The sequence below is a fragment of the Myodes glareolus genome, chromosome 8 (assembly GCF_982192425.1).
Source record: "Myodes glareolus chromosome 8, mMyoGla1.1, whole genome shotgun sequence".
In the NCBI taxonomy this organism is placed as follows: domain Eukaryota; kingdom Metazoa; phylum Chordata; class Mammalia; order Rodentia; family Cricetidae; genus Myodes; species Myodes glareolus.
Genome location: NC_142033.1, coordinates 16,365,721 through 16,385,352, shown reverse-complemented (window position 1 = coordinate 16,385,352; position 19,632 = coordinate 16,365,721). Strand labels below are relative to the sequence as shown.

Genomic DNA, 19,632 nt, shown 5'->3' with positions numbered 1-19,632 from the left:
CTTTTAGTATATTTTTTTTAGTGCGTAATAATTTTCACTTTAGACGTCTTTCACTTCTAAAGTTAGGTTATGTTTAACTTTCATTTTAGGCTATTACAGACAAAATAGTTTCCTTGCTAACTTTCTCAATATGTCCATTAGTGGTATATTGAAAAATGACATTTTTTTCAGAAGCAGAATTTCCTTTAATAAGAAAAATTAAGAGCAGCAGTCTCTCCATAGGAGTAGAGACCGTGAGCCCCAGCACAGGGGACTTGGGAATTTTATATGTCAGAAAGAGGAGCTTTGGGGATGGATGATTCCACCTGCAGGTCTGTTCTCTACAGTTTCACAGTGGGAAATGTCAGCAGAAGCTGGTGTATTATTTTCTCATCAGAAGCTTCCTGGATCCTAACAGCCCACAGGTGCTATCAGGCAAGTCAGCTTTCCTGTCCTGGGTCCGCTTTTAAGTCACTGACCCCTTATTCTAGAGCTTGAGAACAGATAAAAGGAAGGTGATGACATATTTGCTCGCTGACTGCTTCCTGTTGGAGGGGGTAATGGAGAGGGAAGCTAGTCTCTGTCCTCGGAACCTCAGGAGGGATAGGACAAGTTGGCTTCATGTAGCAGAAGAGTTGTAACTTGGTTGTTAAATTGCGGTGTATCCTGCAATCATGAAGAAACCTTTGAAAAACATTTTTTAGATGGGGTCTAAAATGAGTAAGATGAGACCCAGTAGGGGACCTAGCCAGGGTAGCCATTTTCCTAATGCAGACCTGGTGATGACAATGATTTGATACGGAAAGAACTTCTGTAAAACAATTTAAAGAAAGGATGAAAATATAACAATAAGGAAGAATAGGGTAACCAAGGGGAAGAGAAAAGAGTGGGAAGAAGGCCAAGTACCATCCTTAGGAGAAACCTTTGCATTGCATTTTTATCTGCCCCCTCCATCTGTGGGCCACATCTCAACCAGGTGTGTATTGGTGTTTGTGTAGAAGCAGCATTGTTCCTGGAGGAGGGCAGAAATCCCATCCTCAGCAGTAGTCAGGAGACCTAGGTACCACAGCAGCCTGTTGCTTTCATTGGTTAATTAATAAAGAAAACTGCCTGGCCTGATATGTCAGAACATAGGTAGGCGGGGAAGACAGAACTGAATTCTGGGAAGAAGAAAGCAGAGTCAGAGAGCCGCCCACCATGAAGCTGCCAGGTCAGACATGCTAAATCTCTCCCGGTAAGCCACGACCTCGTGGTGAGACACAGATTATTAGAAATGGGTTAAATCAATATGAGAGAGTTAGCCAATAAGAGGTTACAGCTAATGGGCCAGGCAGTGTTTAAAAGAATATTGTTTCTGTGTAATTATTTCGGGTAAAGCTAGCCGGGTGGCGGGAAGGGGCCTGCCGATCTTTCTACAGCAGCCCAAGAATTGAATTAGCCTATAAGGATATAAAGCTGACCTGAAGTTAGTTTCTTTAAGGTTTTCTGAGAGCTGATGAGACAGAGATTCACTGATGTAAAGAGGTCTTCCATCCAGCTAGCTGTTTTAGTTCTGAGTCTTGAAAAAATGTTCAGAGTGGCAAGAAGAGGGATGAGCTGGGTGCCCCATTAGTCCCCTTCCAGAGGTCACCTGAACTGCTGTTGGAGTTTGGAGCCATTGATAGGGAGTGGGACTATTAGGAGGTGTGACTTTGTTAGAGTCAGTGTGACCTTCTTAGAGGAAGTGTGTCACTGTGGGATCAGCCTTGAGGTTTTCTATGCTCAGGACACCACCTAGTGTCTCAGTTGACTTCCTATTGCCTGCAAGATATAGGACTCTCAGCTGCTCCTCCACCACCAACCATGTCTGCCTGCATGCCACCATGCTCTCAGCCATGATGATAATGGACTGATCCTCTGAAACTGTAAGCAAGACACCCCAATTAAATGTTTTCTTTATAAGAGTTGCCATGGTCATGGTATCTCTTCATAATAATAAAAACCCTAACTAAGATAATCTGTAACAGCTAAAAAGTGAGACTGTTAGTTCTATTATAATTCCCACTGAGAACACAGTTAAGAAAACAAAGCAGTTTTGCCTTTACCAGAGAAAGAGAACATGCAAGAAATTCACCTAAAGAATCCGTGGCAGCTTTTATCATAGGCATAATAAAGACTGATGATTTCCTTGGTACCATTGTCCATTAAAAGATGTAAGGGCATTGGTTTGGAGGAAGAGCTTCAGATATTTTTTTATTAACCAATGTAAGTTGGGTTGTCCATGAGATCTTCTCTATTACAGGCTTGTGGGGTTACATTAAAAGACACAGTCTATGAGAAAAGTTTTTTGTTTTGATTTTACATCCTGCCTTCAGTTTCCCCTTCCTCCTTTTCTCCCATTTCCATCTACCCACCTCCTCACTTCTGTGCCCCATCCACTCCTTCTCTGTTTTATCAGGAAAGTTTTAAACATTATGATTAACATGAATTCTGTTTAGCAAGGTGAAATGTAATCACATTGTTGTTTTGACCTTGTCTCAGAGGCCCTTTACGATAAGATAATTATAATATACTGTTTGTTATGATGGACTTCCACATGAGGAAGAAGAACCTGGAAACCTTTGTAAGAGAAGCAAAATCTGTATATAATACACAACTTAAAATATAGATATTTTAAGTTTATTGGACTATCTAGTAACACCCCAAGGACACTCTTTGGATATCTTGGATTATTTGCCAAGCCTGTGGATTTGATAACAGTACCTGGCATCCTCCTTTCATTAGGGAGCATGGGTGGTGAGGGCACATTACAGCTGTGAGAGGGATGCTTTCAGAATATAGCTCTTAGTTTTGGCCTCAGTATTTAAGAAGACAGGGCTATTTCTCTCAGCTGTGGAAGAAACAGAAAAAGCATTGTGGAAGAAATCCAATATCTTGTCCTGCATATGGAATAGATGATATAGGTGTAGCTATAGATACATGATTATGGATATTGACATTTCAGGAAGAGAATCATTCACGAGAAATAGTTGTCCAAATAGCATTTCATATTGTGAAATATAATGTCTGAGGACTGTTGAAGGAACATACTGATCATTTAATCTTGGTTATACTTTCCTTCTGGGTGTTTAAGACCATGTAAGTAGCCAAAATTAATTTTTGGTTTTGTACTGTTAAGTCCAATTGGGGATCTAGACCTCGAGTGTTACTTGGTCTTGGGAGGAGTCTCTGGTCCTGGAGACTTTCTGTTAACAGTTGTCCATCTATGTGAGCATAAGTCAAAGGCCTTTCTTGGACTGACTCTGGCTTCCACCGGAAGTTCTGAGGGAATCCTTTCTGTGTGTTGACTTTCCACTTTGTAGACTGGATGCTGGTTAGACTTCATTAAGCAAGGTCTCTATGGCCTCCTTGAACAAGAGATTGGGTAATTTCCCATGGTTACCGACATAGAGTTAGCCCATAGTTCCATGGTGCCTTGTTGGCCTTGGAGGGCAATGAAGAAAACAGTCTCCCTTTTAGTCCCTCTGAACACCTTAGAATAGCATCTAAGAATGGTCACTAAATGCCAGAAGATCAGTTACACCAGCTTGGTTTTTTAACTACGTATGCTATTTTAATATGAAGATCTTTCTAAATGAACTTTGATTTGATATATATTTTAGCAGGTTTGTAATTGTTAATTTTAGAATTTAGAAACTATTATCATATCATAGAAACTAAAAATCCCTATTTAACTCCCTCTTTGCCTTAAATAAAAAGCTTTCTTAGAACTTTATTGCTTATGTGAGTTTCCTATTCCATTCTGGAAATATCATCCATATTAGTCTTTATAAAGAAATCCTTCGTCTTCTTTGTCATCGTCCTCCTCCTCCTCCTCCTCCTCCTCCTCCTCCTCCTCCTCCTCCTCCTCTTCTTCTTCTTCTTCTTCTTCTTCTTCTTCTTCTTCTTCTTCTTCTTCTTCTTTTGGTTTTTTTGAGACAGGGTTCCCGTGGAACTAGCTATTGTAGACCAGGCTGGCCTTGTACTCATGGAGACCCTCCTATTTCTGCCTTCTGAGTGCTGGGATTAAAGGCATTTGCCATCACCAACCGGCCAAATAAATCCTTCTTAACTAAAACAATTTCCAGCTTTACAGCATTTTAGAATTTCTTAATAGTATTAACAAATGAATTTACTATTTGTGATGAGAATTTGCTCCCTGGAATGGGGGACTGAGGAAGGCTAAGTTCCATCTACCCCTTCTTCATTAGGTCTCCCAAAGAAAAGTTTACTTTCATTCAAGTTCACCCTGGGTAACCAATGAGTTTGTTGGGGTTTGTTTCTGAGAATTGGTAAAGGGTCACTGTTAGGGCTGTGGGTGACTCAGAAACATTTACTGAACAGTATTCACTCCGTTTGCATGAGGACATTTTATACTCACATTATATAAATAAAATAAATAGATAAAAAGTGCTCTCTCCTTTTTTTCCTATTTACTTGTTGATGTAAACTTGACTAAGATGGCCTGCTAATTTCCTCTTTTGTGAGTATTAACATTTGACAGACCCTGCTGTGATTATTTCAGGCCAACACATCTGAAGATAGATTTTAGAAGTTAGACATTGCTTATCTTAGAAGATAACACAGAAGCCATGTCTTGGAACTTGAAAGACAAATTTGTTCATCTGTTTGGTTTTTTTAAAGAGACTGTAAAAGTAAAAAGTATCCATGAAATCTTTAAAACGTTTGTTCTTATGTACACATTCACTTATATATAAACCTATTTAATAGCATAGATATAAGTCATTCTTACCTAAAGGAGGGGTAGTTGTCTAGTAGGAGAAACTGTCTAGAGTAGAATAATTATCTACTGTGGTTTGGGTGAGAATGCCCCCCAGCAGCTCATTCGATCGAAGTGCCTATTCACTAGCTGATAAACTGTTTGGAAAGGATTAGGAGGATGAAGAGGCGTGTCTCTGTTGGAAGAGGTGTGTCCCTGACCTGGACTTTGAGGTTTCAAAGCCCATGCCAGGTCCAGTGTCTCTCTCAGCCTGATGCCTGTGGGTTAGTATATAAAGCTCAGTCTGCTCCAGCACCGTGCCTGTCTGCTTTCCACCATGATAAGGATGGGTTTACCCTCTGAAACTGTAAGTCCCCTATTAAATGCTTGATAAGAGTTCACAGCAGTAGAACCAAAACATCATCTCTTAAAGTTAATTTGTACACTCAAGTGAACAGGACCGTGTGTAGAACCAGAATTGGGAGAAGGATCATTCATGGAGAAGAAATTTTGAACAGAATTGTATGATTCAGTGTGTCTTGTTCTTAAAAGCAGATTTAAAAATTTTAAATTTAAAAGTCATATTAATTGTTCCAAGGAAAGATTTAGGACCATTAGCCATCTCTATTTATTTTATCTGCTTGGTCACATTGATTGACTATATTTTTGTTTTATCATTTTTTTGTTTTTAGTTTAAGCAAAATAAAATTGCTCCAGGTTAACAACTTTAGTTCACAGGAGCCATTTACTCATAAGTCAACTGGGTACTAAGTACACGATGGAAAAGTCAGACCATAGTCATGTGGGCAGGCCATCTATATATACATACTCATACATAAGGTATATTCTAATAGGCCAAGGTTCTGAATGTTACTGTTTGTTTGAAATGTGGATTTTTTTAAAATAATTATCATTGTAAAAAGGAAATGTAAACATATTGCTAGACCAGGCAGAAACAAAAGCAGATACACAAGTAAAGGAATATTGGGGGGAAGATCAATGTGTTTCAGTTAGAGGGAAATGAAGACCACATGCAGAAACAGCAGGCATTGGGACCCACAGAGCCTGCTGTAGCATTTTCTCTATTTCGTGAATTTTATCCTATGAGTCTCTGTTGGAATATGTGAATCTCAAATCCCTTTGGTAGAATTCCACTATTGGAGGCACAAGGCCAGGGCAACTTTTAGCCCCCCCTTAGAAGCCAATGATTATGTCATGTAAAAGCTTTGTCAGAATTGAAACAAAACAAAACATTAAAATTACAAAATAAATACTTTCGAGCTCTGATGTTTCTCCCACACTTTACTATAAAAGGGGTACATTGACTCCTAGAGGCTCCATAGGACCATGAAGTCTTAAGGATTTGGCCTTTTGGGTTGGTGCCATTAATCAAGGTGTTGGCATTTGCCTTTTTCTTTTTTACCTTTAGCAAAGATAGTGACCAAGTTACATGGTTGCTTCCATCTTGATGAGGTCATCAGCTAAGATAACAACAAACCACATTGTTGCTCAAGGTGGCTGGCTGTGTGGCTGTGTGGCTGTGTGGCTGGCCCCTAGTGTCCTCCTCTCCTCCTCCTTTTCTCACTTCCCTCTTAGGAGCCTAGACTTATCCTATCAATTTTCTCTACATGCCAGCTCCGTCTATTCTTTCTCCTGCCTAGCTCTTGGCCATTCAACTCTTTATTAGACCAATCTGGTGTCTTAGGCAGACAAAGTAACAAATGCAACATAAGACTGAAACGCTTCTTTGCATCACTGAACAAATGCTCCACAGCTAAACAACTGGAACACATCTTAAACTAGTATTCCACACCAATGACCTGAACATGGGAGCACTGCCTCTGAGAAAGTGCTCTGTGGATTTTCCTAGTCAATTGTGTATTTTCTATGATTTTTCCATGTCTTGTTACTGGTTCACAGCTCGGATGTCCATTCAACCCTGGATGCAATCCACAACACACAGGACGCCTCATGCTCGTGCACACTCAACCCCAGCTAATGAGTGGTTATCTTTGTATTTAAATGCAGGAGTCTGGGGAATTTTAAGTCATTATCTGACAGCGTGGTGACTTTAGTCATTATATTTTTCTTGGCTTATCAGATGATTGAAAATATTTTTGGATATATCCCCTGAATACTATCTTTAGCTTTAATAGCTCCAATAAAACAAGCCCAAAGAAGAGGCTTTAGTAGTTTTCTACCATACCTCTAATGGACTTACCTCTTTTCAGTTTATTGATTTTCAGCAAAGATTACGTTTTGATCTATTATATCAAGTTTTAATTTGTAGTTATGAAAATGCTATTTAGAGTACTTATTTAGAACATAAAATATGCCTTCATATAACATAAAATATAAACATGTAATTTCACATAGTATAACTTTGTTCCTCTGCTTAAAGCAGCAAAATCCTCATTATTTAATTAGTTTCTCTGATTCATTTTGAGAAGATTTTTTAAAAAATGTATTATTATTGTGCATATATGATGTATATGTCATGTATATAATTCATGGTGCATATATAGAGGTCAGAGGACAACTCTCTAGAGCCAGGTCTCTCCTTCCAAAGTGACATGGACTATAGGTTCAAACTCAATTTCTTAGACTTGTGTGCGACAACTGCCCAGCATTTTTACCCACTGAGCTACCTCACCCACCCCTGGGGTGATATATATATCACCTATATATATAGCCTATATATATATAGGCTACCATAAGGAACTAGTTTCATTCTGTTTCATATGGATAACAAGTTTTCCTAGCTAGCACAATTTTTTAAAGGAATTGTCTCCTTTCTAATATGGTTCTGGCCGCTTTGTAAAAAATCAGGTGGTGGAAGCAGTATGAGTCAATTTTTGGATTTTCTATTCTATTGGTTCATGTACAGCAAACCAATAAAGATATAGAAGGGGTATAGTTGGGGGAAAGGTGTAAATATGAGTAAAACATTGCTTGGAATTATCAAAGAGCTAATAAAAATGGTGGTTTTGAATATAAATAAAAAAGAAAAGGAGACCAGAAATATAAAGGAGCATTTTGGGATGTGACACGTGGGCAATCCTGAGAATTACGGTAGGAACATCATTACGGTAGGACTTCCACTGTACTGGGACCTCAGCATCCAGGACTGTGTCTTGTTCATCACTGTGCTTCTTGAACCTGTTGAAGAACCTCACTCTCAGCAATAGACATCTCACTGATGGGCTCAAACAGTCTTCGTCAGAAACCAGGGGGTTGTCTTGGTCCAAGCTTCTTTACTAGAAGATGAGGATGGTCTTTGTAGGGGAAGACAGCCTTTGTCAAACCCATTCAGCCCTAGATTCTTCTTAACTCCTTGTTTGGGGCTGTTCACTTTATGGAGAGTGAAGATGGTGTTGCATCAGCACCGTTGACTCAGGCCTTGCACCTGCAGAGATCAAGGTGAAGGAAGGAGGAGAAACAACTGAATGTATGATGACTGTCTTTAGTGGAAGAATTAGAAAACACTGTACTTTACTTTCTAGTGTGGGTAGGAATGTGAGCCCTTGTGCAGGTGAGGTCATCATTCCTGTGTGCTAGGAGCATGTGGCATTGCTGAGTGTTCCTTTAAGACATGTGCTGACTGGCAGAGAGAGAACGGTTCACGGGGTTTGTAGTCAGTTATTCTCAGCTGTGACTTTGCAAGAATACTCATGCAAAGAGTATTTTCATAATTAAATCCAGAAAAACAATGAATTGGTGATGGAAGTGTTACATCCCATGCTTGTATAACAGTTTGCGTACAGGCCATGTTTGATATGGGCTGTGGAGTCTGGCTGTGTACCTGGATACCTGCTTTAGGTCTGACTTTAGTTCAAAAGGAGAACCATGAAAAGGAAGAAATCATGTTAGTATGTACTGCACCCCAAACAAAGCCTTTTTATATAGACAGAAAGAGGTTTGTGACTCTCTTCACATTTTGAATGAATGCGTTTGCTTGTAGGTGCATTAGCAGTAGGAAGGCTGCTCTTTTGTTTCCTGGCTACCCATACCCAAAATAGTCACACAGAAGCTGTATTATTATAACACTTCTTGGCCTATTAGCTCACACTTCTTATTGGCTAGCTCTTATATCTTAAATTAACCCATTTCTATTAATCTGTGGATCACCATGTGGTTGTGGCTTAGTGGTAAGGTTCCACTCGACGTCCAGCATCTGTTTCCTGTGGCAGCTACATGGCCTCTCTCTGACTCTGCCTACTCTCTCCTCCTCTATCAGCTAGGAATTCCTGCCTTGCCCTATTCTGTGCTGCAATAGGCTCAAAGAGGATTTTTTTTTTATTAACCAATGGTATTCACAGAATACAGAGGGGAATCCAACATCACCTCCCCTTTAAGAGAATGTTGAACACTGAAGATACTTCACCTGGAGCATGCTTGCTTTTAGCAAAACTGGCTTTTGGGCAAGGAACTGCCCATGCCTCAACCACTGACAAAATGCATGGTGTTTGGACAGGAGAAGTAGGATACAAGAAAAACGACTGTCAAACTTTTTCAAGACAGTTTTGAAAATTTTCCTGCCTCTGAAAATGGTCTGTCAGTTACTCTAGACCTTAGCTAAAGTTGGTTACTCCATCATTGCAAATGAGACTTTGAGTGATTGCCCAGGTAGCCAGTCGTCTCTGTCATTTACTGCACATTTTGGAAGTTGCTTGATTGCACTTCCTATTTACTCAAGTAATATTATTTCCCCTCTGGGATCTATGATGGGGTTGAAGACTAGATAGTTGTAATTACTTTCCTTTCATGGCTTGGCCAAGCTATTTTCAATACAAGACTTAGACTTCTTAGGATAGAATAATTATTGAAATGTTTAGGATATGTTTGTTGCTTGATATTGTTTAAGCTGGTTGTAATTCTAATTTTTATGCTTGTTATTTGTTTTAATTGTATATAGTGTATTAGGCTTAGAACTCTCTTATTTAGACAAAAGGGGGAGGTGCTGTAGGAATTCCTTCAGCCAGTAGCCTTTAAGATACCAGCTTACTTGGGTTTGGTCTCTTATACTATGAATGCAGCCATAAAACTTGCATGTGCTCTCTCTCTCCGCTACTGGCTTTTGTTTGTGCAGAGAACTGTAATCTGTGAGTCTATCCCTGAATAAAGAACCCTTTATTATACTCAATTCTGAGCTAATATGGGATTACCTTATAATATCCAACTTCATTTTCTCTTGATTTTTTTCTGGTTAGATTAATTAATAATTTCTTATTTTATATGAACCTTTATTTCAAAGCCTGGGAACTACAGAGAACCATGAGTGTGAGCTTTACAACTATGAAGGGGACAAAATCAGGTACATTACACATAGTTCTTCTCTGAGAGTATGGAGTACAAGTGATTTACCGTTAGTCTACACATATGACACGTGTAATTTTGTTTTTTATAGTATATGTTTATATAGTGTGATGATTATAAATTCAAATATTAAAGAAGCTCTAAGTCCTGAAATACTAAATATTCACCCAAGATTTAATTCTTATTAAAAATGAATAATTACACCTATCTCACTGAAAACTTTGCATCTTGTAAATGGTAAAATTTGCATTACTAAATAATTACTTTTGAACAAACTTCTTTATGATCAATTGTCTAGAAACTATAGGCAACAGAAGCAAACATATACAGTTGTTATCTACAAAATCTTGACATAACAGTGAAGCAGTTTTTAAATGAGAAAGCAACCTACAGAATGGGCGAATGATTTGAAAATTATATATCTTAGGAAGTGTCAGTGTCTGCTCTATATGAGCAGCTAATGGCAAGACATGAAACAACCAAGGGAAAGGCAGACTGATTTAAACTGAGCAATGGAACTGAACAGACCTTACTCCAACGAAGAAATAAAGTGATCAGCAACAGAAACATGAAAAGTTCAACATCATCATCAGAAGAATAGAAATTCAATCTACACTGAACTACCACAAATCTATTAAGATGGCTGTTATGGAAACAGGGATTATACTTCCTGGTATAACAAAAGCATCCTTGAGCTTTTGAATGAAAACGGACACAGTCACTAAGGAAAGTACTATAGAGTTTCCTCAAAAAGGAAAAATATAACCTAGCAATCTAGCTTGAAAATATACATATATAAATATAAAAAAACAGAAATCAGTATCATGAAGTATTATCTGTATTCACTTGTTCATTTGAACATACAACAGTCAAGACGTGTAATTGACATGTTCACTGATAGGCCAGTGGATAAATAAAATATGACAAGAAAGAAAAAATTATTCATCCATAAAAAGAAAGAAAATCAAGATTGGGAGGATGGCTCAGTTGGTAGAGTACTTGTGTAAGTATGGCAGCATACGTTTGGCTCTCTAGCACACACACAGAAGACGGTGAAGTGGCACAAATTCCACCCCAAAGCTGGGTGGAAACAGGAGAAACCCTCTCCCTGTCAAGCCAGACTTGCCAACTTGAGAAGTCTGGAGTCAGTGAGACTCTGACTCAAAAAGCAACATGGAAAGTGACTAAGGAGGACCCCACACATTGTTCTAGTCTGCATATGCAAGTATGTGCACATATACACACAGAAGCACACACACAGATCTCTCATTCACACATAGGAAGTCCAACTATCTGTGATCATAGAAACCTGGAAGATAATATCCTTAGTGAAATAAACCATAGAATTACTAGTAGGACATGATTAAATGAGAAAACTAAAGTACCCAAACTCATAGATATGGACGTTAGAATGATGGATTCTAGGGCTGGGAGTAGAGAGAATGGGGAATATGTTTGAGTGCTGTAAAGTTTCAGTTACATATGATGAATAAATCCCCAGAGACATGTTTATCATAGAGTCCATGATTCACAGAATTTTGTTGTATAGTTAAAATCTTGCTAAGAAGGTGGGTATTATGTGAAGTGTTCATATTCCCTTAAAACAATTTGAAATTAAATTTAAAAGATGGCAGGAATAACTTTGTGGTTGATGGATATTTTTATCTATTGATTCTGGTGATGGCTTCATAAATGTGTGCTTACCACTAACCCCATTAAGTTGTTTACATTAAATATATACAGAATTTTTATATGTTAGTCATACCTCAATAAAGTAATTTGACATTTTTTAATTCAAATCTAACTCCAGGACATTACAGGATAAAACATCATGAATAAATGGTGTTTATCACTTATATTTTTATATAGATGAGTTTATATAAGTATTAAATAGATGAGTTTAATATTGTAATATTAGTTTATGTAACTTTCTATGTTAGTAACAAAAAACAAAATACAAATCTTACAAAGTCTTCACAATCTTAGAAACCATATATCACCAGTTCCTGATAACTAAACCCAGCAAACTGGGAGTATAAAGAGACTCCCCTACATGGGGAAAAGTATTTGTAAATGTCTTACAGGAAATATTGCACTCAATGGTAAGAGTGTGGAAGCTCCTTGTGTAACTCTGTTCCTGGGGAGATGTGAGATGCCATCTTCCATCTTGTAAGGCCCCCATCCAGAGAACTGGCAGCAGACCTGAGTAAGGATGCCATGGAGTTCCAACTTCATAGTACAGGGAGTTTCATTGAGGGTCCAGAGGAATATGGTTGAGGGGTTATTTACGAGAACAGGAACGACTGAGACAACTGTCTCACCAAAAGCCCGTCCAGCATGAGTGATGACTCACAAAAGCTGTAACCTGAAACACACTGCATAATTTGAAAGCAGCTCAACAGGTTAGAAAGTATCTCTTTCCAGGCAGCCCAACAGGTTACAGATTATCTCTTCCAGGCACTTCTCACTTTACCTGAGAGTTCATGCAGCTTTTACACATTGTGACTAGAGGGACCTGGTGATTCTGCTCAGTTTCAGGGACCTCCTGAAGCTTTTGCTGTCAATATAGACTTAGATATTTAGCTCACCAGTCTCTAAGCTATGTCCATATCCAGATCTGCAGATGCAGCATGATCCTTTTGCAGAGACTAAGATTTGCTTATAGGAAGAGAAGAGAAGCTTGCATCCCTTCAGCTGTTCAGGAAAATTATTTGAGGCAGAAGTTAATGGGACTACTTAATAGTTACGCTAGGAATTTCTGTACCCCACCAAATATCTGTATCCAAGTTGATGAAATCTAATACAGCTCAAGATCCTTAGCTTGGTCATAAACCTGCCACTATGCTGGTTTCCCCAGATGTTGCCTTTATGGTGAACATAATTATTCTGACATGTCATTGCCATGCATGTATCATATAGGAGACAAAGCACAGAGAAAGAATGACAGAAAGAATGGGATGTGCTGTCTGGATGTCTTCTAATGCCTCATTTGCCAGCACTCCTGAGACTTCCTAGAAATGGCAGAAAGATGCTTGGGAGAAAATACTCTTACTGTTAGGGGTTCTAATTAACGAGTGTGCAATGGAGTCCATATGAATGACTCTACATGACTCGGGTGTTGAACACTAAGTCCCAAGCTGGTAGTCTGAGAGGATCTGAAAACCTTAGGGGCAGAACCAAGCTGGAGGAAGACGGTTTCTCCTGATAACTTGTCACTGGCCTCTTCCTTTCCCTTCCTGTGCTTTCTGCCTACCCCAGTATAACTTTCTCTCTTGATTTCCCTGACAGAGTGAAGCCTCTGAAATTAGGAGTAACAACAAATCATTCCTTAATTTTCCATTTTTTTTCCTCTCAGGTATTATAGTCTCAGCTACACAAACATAACTAAGACAGTTAGGCTCCATGTATCCCAGATATGACTGCCACCAGAGCAAATAAGGCTTCAGAATGTTTACTGATCTACAAGACAACATGCATTCATACACATTCCATTGCACTTACTCTTAGTATTTAAGTAGGAGGCTACCTTCCAGCTGATAGAGTGATCCACCTGAATAGGCATTTCCATGGCTCCAGTATTATATCTGAGTTCTGGTCTTGTTCCCAGTCTCACTTCTGACTCAACATTGTGAAACTAAGAAATCACTTAGCCTCCTAGTACCTCAAAATCTAGCTTCTGTGAATGAGGATAATGGGTAAAGCTCTCTTGCTTCACTGACTTGTTGTGAAGTTTAATTAGGTAATGTTTACACAGGTCTTTGAACTCTACTAATTAACGTGATGTATAAGTGCAGTGCCGCCTTTCACCAGGATGCCTGGACCGGGCCGTTTCATAAAGACTCGGAGATGACTGAGATAGGAGGAGCTACAGGGAAGAGACTTTATTTTTGCGCGTGCATTTGTGTGTGTGTGTGTGTGTGTGTGTGTGTGTGTGTGTGTGATCACAGTTCTGAACCTGTCACTTGGCATATGAAAATACTTAGTTAAGACTGTGTTTAAGGCGATGTAACTTCACACTTACAGCAGTGGTAAAGCTCTGCTTCACACTAAGGGGCGTTCACACTTACAGCTTTATACTCAGGAGTGTTCACACTTACAGCTTTACACTCAGGAGTGTTCACACTTACAGCAGTGGTGGACTTTGCTTTACACTAAGGACCTCTGAGCTCCAGCAGCATGGAATGGTGCCTGCGGCTTTAAGTATTGCCATCCTATATTGTGCAACACGTTTTCTTTAACAATAGAGGTGAATTGTTTTACTTTTCATGTAAAGAATCATAGAATGGCAAACTACAGCACTTGATTAGACAGCGAGAGTACACAAATTAGTGTTAACTCTGTATAACCATTCAATGATGGTATACTCATTAATCAGAGGTCTTCTCGCAAACATATCTTATGAATAGGAAACCCTACTGTTTATTATGAGACTATTGAATTCTAATATGATTATCTAAGTTAATTTTTAAATTTACCTTAATAATAAATTTTCTTCTCCAGAAATAAATCCATAGATAGGTATTTTATCCTTTGGGAAAGAACAATGGCTTGTTTCCATAGCTTGCCACGAGCTTTATTATGTAAATATATTTAAAATAGAAGTTTTAGAAAAGATCACAGGCACATAGAAACTCAATTTCATATTTGACTAAATGACCCAGAATTTTGTTCAATGGAAACCTAGTTAACCATTTTATTGGGAATGTAGACAACTGGTAAAGAATAACAAAAACTCAAGAATATTCAGGTTTCAACAGCAAGTTTTTTTTTTAATTATAAAATCTGGTACCTGGTGTATTGCACTTGGACTGTTTTTTGTTGCAGATTCAGAAATGCATCTGCTCATATGCCAAAACATAACCACACACTGAGCTCTTAGAAACTTGGCATGCAAAGTCTGACTCATATTTTCTGAAATCTATGTTCTTTCCAATCTTCATCACCACTATACAAAAAGAATTATAGTGAAACTTTGGTCTTTGTACACTAACTTCTGGCTGGTAGTATATGTAGGGATCCTTTAGCAAATCCCGAGGTCTAGTATCTGACTGGATGTTGTTATTCGAGGAAGATAGTTAGGAACTCTTTAATTCTTTTACTGTAAAATAACAAAATGCAGATCTGAGTCTGCAAGATGTACAGCTTCCAGGGGCAAAGGATGAAGTCTGATTTTGTTAGTGCCAGGAAATGGCTTAACACAGCTGCTTAGGACTCTGAGATCCAAGTAGACCCACAGCCTGCACTGTGGATGCTGATCAAGAAGGAGAGATGGCTTAAGATCTAGTTCATTCTTTGTTAACCTTTGGGTTAAGTGGGTACCATGATCCAGGGAGAGAGGATTAAAGAGGTTGATGTGAATGTTTGTAGGTGTAGTCCCTCCCCATTTATTATTATTTTAGGAGTTCTCTGACATCCTTAGTGGTCCTCAGTTGGACTCTTTGGATGCAAAGGTTTGATTTTAAATCAGTGTCCAGTTAGCTATTATTTTATCATGAATAATCTGTACCCACAGGCTCTAAGGAGACACCTGGCATCATTTAACTTGACATTTCCATTCTCAGAGTGCTACCAGGGATGTCACAGGAGAAGGATGTCACAGGCCTCTGTCTGGAGCAGGGTTGGAGGCTGTCTGAGAACCCGGGGACCCCACTGCCTGCAGAGTTTATTTAGCCCAGGGAACACTTTGGATAAGAATAGCAGACTTTAGCTAATAAAGTATTGCCCACAACAACATAAATTAAGGTTGTCCTTTAACCTTCGAAGAAATTCCTCCTTGAGAATTTGAGTATGAATTAGAAAATGAGTATTGAATTTTTTCTCACAGCCTTGAATTTAAGGCCCCAATCCCTGCAGTGTTTTCTGTTTATAGTAGCTCCCCAAGTATTTACCCTGTGTTTAATGATGGAGAACATCACACTTTTTTTTTAATCTGTAAGACAATATGTTTATGGAGAGTCTTATTCTATTTTGTAATGAGATCGTCATAAATGTGAAGCAGAATTGTAGGACTTTGAGAATATAGGTTTTCTCTCCAGTGTTTCTGAGATTTTTGTTTGTTTTGTTTTGGTGAATGAGTGTGTGTGTGTGTGTGTGTGTGTGTGTGTGTGTGTGTGTGTGTCTGTCTGTGTGTGTAATGCCATATTTCTTGCTAAGAGTATTAACACAAATGACTAGAAAGCTAAGACTTCTTCTACCTCAGAATTTCTGTATATATGTTGTCACAAGGCATTAAGAATTTGTCTCTGGCTGGGCAGATATGTCCAACTGGACACAATCAACACACACAACATGAGACTTAATAATGAAGTGTTTGTTCAGAGCTCACTCAGTAGAGACTCATAAAAAAATAACTGCAGTGTTACTGTTAGCCAGTATTGCTGTATTTGAGGCAAAAGTTAAATTTAATCACAGACAGTGGCATGTTATCTCTATAGATCTCTCCTTTCAACCAGAATGGAGTGAAAATGAAGATAGCTATTATAGCTTACACGTTTCAGATCCCACAGAGACATGGGAGTCAAAGGAAGCAAGAAAATAGTAGAAGGCAACACGTCTGTGTGGAGCTGGTGAGACGCCATCATGGCGCTTCTTACTACACACCGGAGAGTATGGGTTATGGTCATCACCGCTTTCCTTCCCCATCCATTGCTTTTACTCTGCTCTGAAACAGTGGAGCCTGTCTCATCTCTATGACTCTGTGTTAGACAAAAGGATACTGCACAAACAGGTGCTCACATGGAGAGGTCACGTACGCAATCTCTGAGGAGAGAGGACAGCTCCAGGCCAGCTGCTCCTCAAAAGTGCATTGCGCTTCCTTAATCATCCTTCTACCTGATGACCAGTAATCAGCATGAAGTTAGTTTCTTTCTTGCAAAGTGTGTACTTAGGTACTTTGGGAATATGACAAAGTACAGGACAGAATTTGAGTGTTTCATGACTGTTCCATTTGCAGGTATTCCCAGGTTGATTACGGCTGATATGGTTAGAGAAGGCACAGCAGTAATTGATGTGGGTATCAATTATGTTCAAGATCCTACAACAGGAAAGATTAAACTAGTTGGAGATGTAGACTTCGAAGGTAAGAATCCAAACCTCTTGATACGTGAAGGGGATACCTCGATTTCAACCTTCATCCTTGTAATGAGGGCAGTGTTAACCATATCACTGATCCCTCTGATGGAAAACAACATTTGCAAAACCCTTCCTCCTTCTCCCCACCCCCATTCTCTTCCTTTAAATGCTCTCCCCTCTTGAGATGTATCATCCATTTTGCTATGCATCAGTTCTCTGAGACTGAACACAGGGCTTTGGACATGTACTCCACCAATGAGCTGTATCCTAGGCTCTGTTTTTTAACTTAAAAAAAAGTACAAGTTTATTAGGTTTCCCAGGGTCCTCTTGAATATGAGATTCTGCCTCCCATGGGGCTGTGATTGTAGGCCCATGCTTTCAGGTTTGTCAATATTTGGTATTAAAATTAAATTTATTGTATAGTTTTTAATGAGAAAACTTACCAACTTTAGAACTTGGCATTATTTTTGTTCTTAAATAGTTTGTATTACATGTATTTGTTTGGATATGGGAGGCATATGTGCTACCACATTCATGTGGGGGTCAGAGGACAACTTGTGGAGTTGGTTCTCCTCTTCCCCCATGTGGATCCCTGGGATCAATGTTGGGTCACCAGTCTTGGTGGCAAGCTCTCTTGTCAGCCCTATTGTAGTTTTAGGACTGTCAATTTACACCACACTTAGACATTTATGCTTTCTATTTAACCATCACTATTTTAAATTGTTTTTGAGAATTTCATACAAATACTTTTTTATACAATTTTCACCTCTCTTTCCCTCTCCAACTCTTTCTGTGTTTCCCAACTCCCTATCAAGTTCTGATCTCTTTTTCTATGATTATTATTGTTACACATGTATATGCACACACATATGTATGTGGACAACCTACTAAGACCATTTTTGATGCTCCTTATGCATATATGTTTAGGTTGGCCACTTGGTATTGGATAATCTGAAGGGAGATGGTTCATGTAGAAGACCGATTCTCCCTTTCTGAGCAGCCATTTGTTTATTGCCTGTAGTTCTTCATCCAGGGGTGTGACTTTATGAAATTTCCCCTTTCCAAGCTGACATGCTGACTGGTATCATTATACAGGTCCTGTTTAGGTAATCATGTTTTTGAGATTTCATGAATACAAAACATTGTCTAACAGCTGGGATCCCAGTCCTCTGTCCCTTAAAAATCTTCCCACCCTTTTCAAAGATGTTCTCTGAGCCTTAGTTATAGGTGCTGTATTATAGGTGAACCAACTGGGCTGAAACCACAGTTACATATTTTCTGCATTTTGATCACTTTACTACAGAGGTAGTGCCCTCTGTCAGCTGTGAAAAGAAGTTTCTTTGAGGAGGGGTGAGAGTCACACTTTTCTGTGGGTATGAAGATAAATGTTTGGAATATAATTAGAAATAATATTGGTTTAGGAAAATGTCAGTAGGAGGTTCTCTTCTAGGGTCTGCGACCTCTTCAGCCACCCTGGGGGCCAATGACTCCACCCTAACAAGGACCCTCAGTCCACACAGCTGTTGGCTATTCCCAAGGTATGAGTACCATTAGTGTCCCATTGGGGTTAGGTGATTGGTGAGCAGATCATTGTTGTGTGTGTGTCTTGGACTTCGAAGGTGGGTAGGACTATTCATTGTTATTTTCTCCTCTGGTACCTTGCATAGCACCTTTGGGTACTGTATGAGTTAGTCTTCAGGGAGGAGGTGTCCATGTCTGTTGCAAGGCTGATTCCTCTAAGTCTTGTGTCTGAGGTGTGTGAGCCTTATCTTGCAGTTCTAGGAGGCAGCCAAGGGCAACAGTAATAGTGTATGTGGTTTTGAAGTCTCTTGGACTCCATGACCAATAATTCTAAAGGAGGCTTCCCATGCTCGGCAGTGGAGATTTGTTGGATAGTCTAAGTCTTTCGTGGGGAACATTGTCACCCATGTGCTGTAACTCAAATGCACACACATATATTATATATGTATTTATATAATATTATAAAATAATATTTACCGATGGCCCCTTTCAAATATCCTTATTTGTCTCATCATCTGTATTAGTAACTGTGTCCTATTTCACTCCTACAGCAAGGGTTGTCTCAGAGTGTTTGCTAACACAAACGCTGTCCTAGATCTAGATGATTTTCTAGATAATTGAAATTGATATTCTTGATTTTTGTTTTAAAGAGGATGAAGAAGAAGAGCTAAGCTAAATTTCATGGCCAGTGAGGGATTTAACATATCCAGCATGTAGGACTAATAAAAACAGTTCAGCATCCATGGCTTCTCTCTATATAAGACAGGTGAGCCCTTAGATACCTAACCCCAAACAGTTTTGATTCCAGTTCTTCCCTACTTAGGTGTTTCCAGATTAGTGGTAGTCTTAGGTGCATGGACACCCTAAGTAAGCAGAGACATTATTATATTTGAAATATTTTAGGAATGATTCTGATCATTCTAGGCTACCAAAATGGCTCAGCAGGAAAGGCACTTGTTGCTAAGCCTATTGACCTAAGTTCAATCTTTAGGCACCATACAGTAGAA

The 19,632-nt window shown here is 39.0% G+C and overlaps 1 protein-coding gene across 6 annotated transcripts in view; it reads left to right on the top strand.

Annotated features, from left to right (window-relative positions):
* Mthfd2l (methylenetetrahydrofolate dehydrogenase (NADP+ dependent) 2 like) overlaps nt 1-19,632 on the top strand; it is a 146,814-nt gene that overhangs the window by 53,921 nt on the left and 73,261 nt on the right. For 5 of the 6 annotated variants that reach the window (XM_087908869.1, XM_087908868.1, XM_087908870.1 and 2 more), the window contains exon 7: nt 16,986-17,111. The exons of the other annotated variant lie outside the window; for it this stretch is intronic. In XM_087908869.1, the coding sequence (XP_087764995.1) occupies nt 16,986-17,111 (126 nt within the window). The remainder of the gene's footprint in view (nt 1-16,985; nt 17,112-19,632) is intronic. 6 annotated transcript variants of the gene reach the window in all.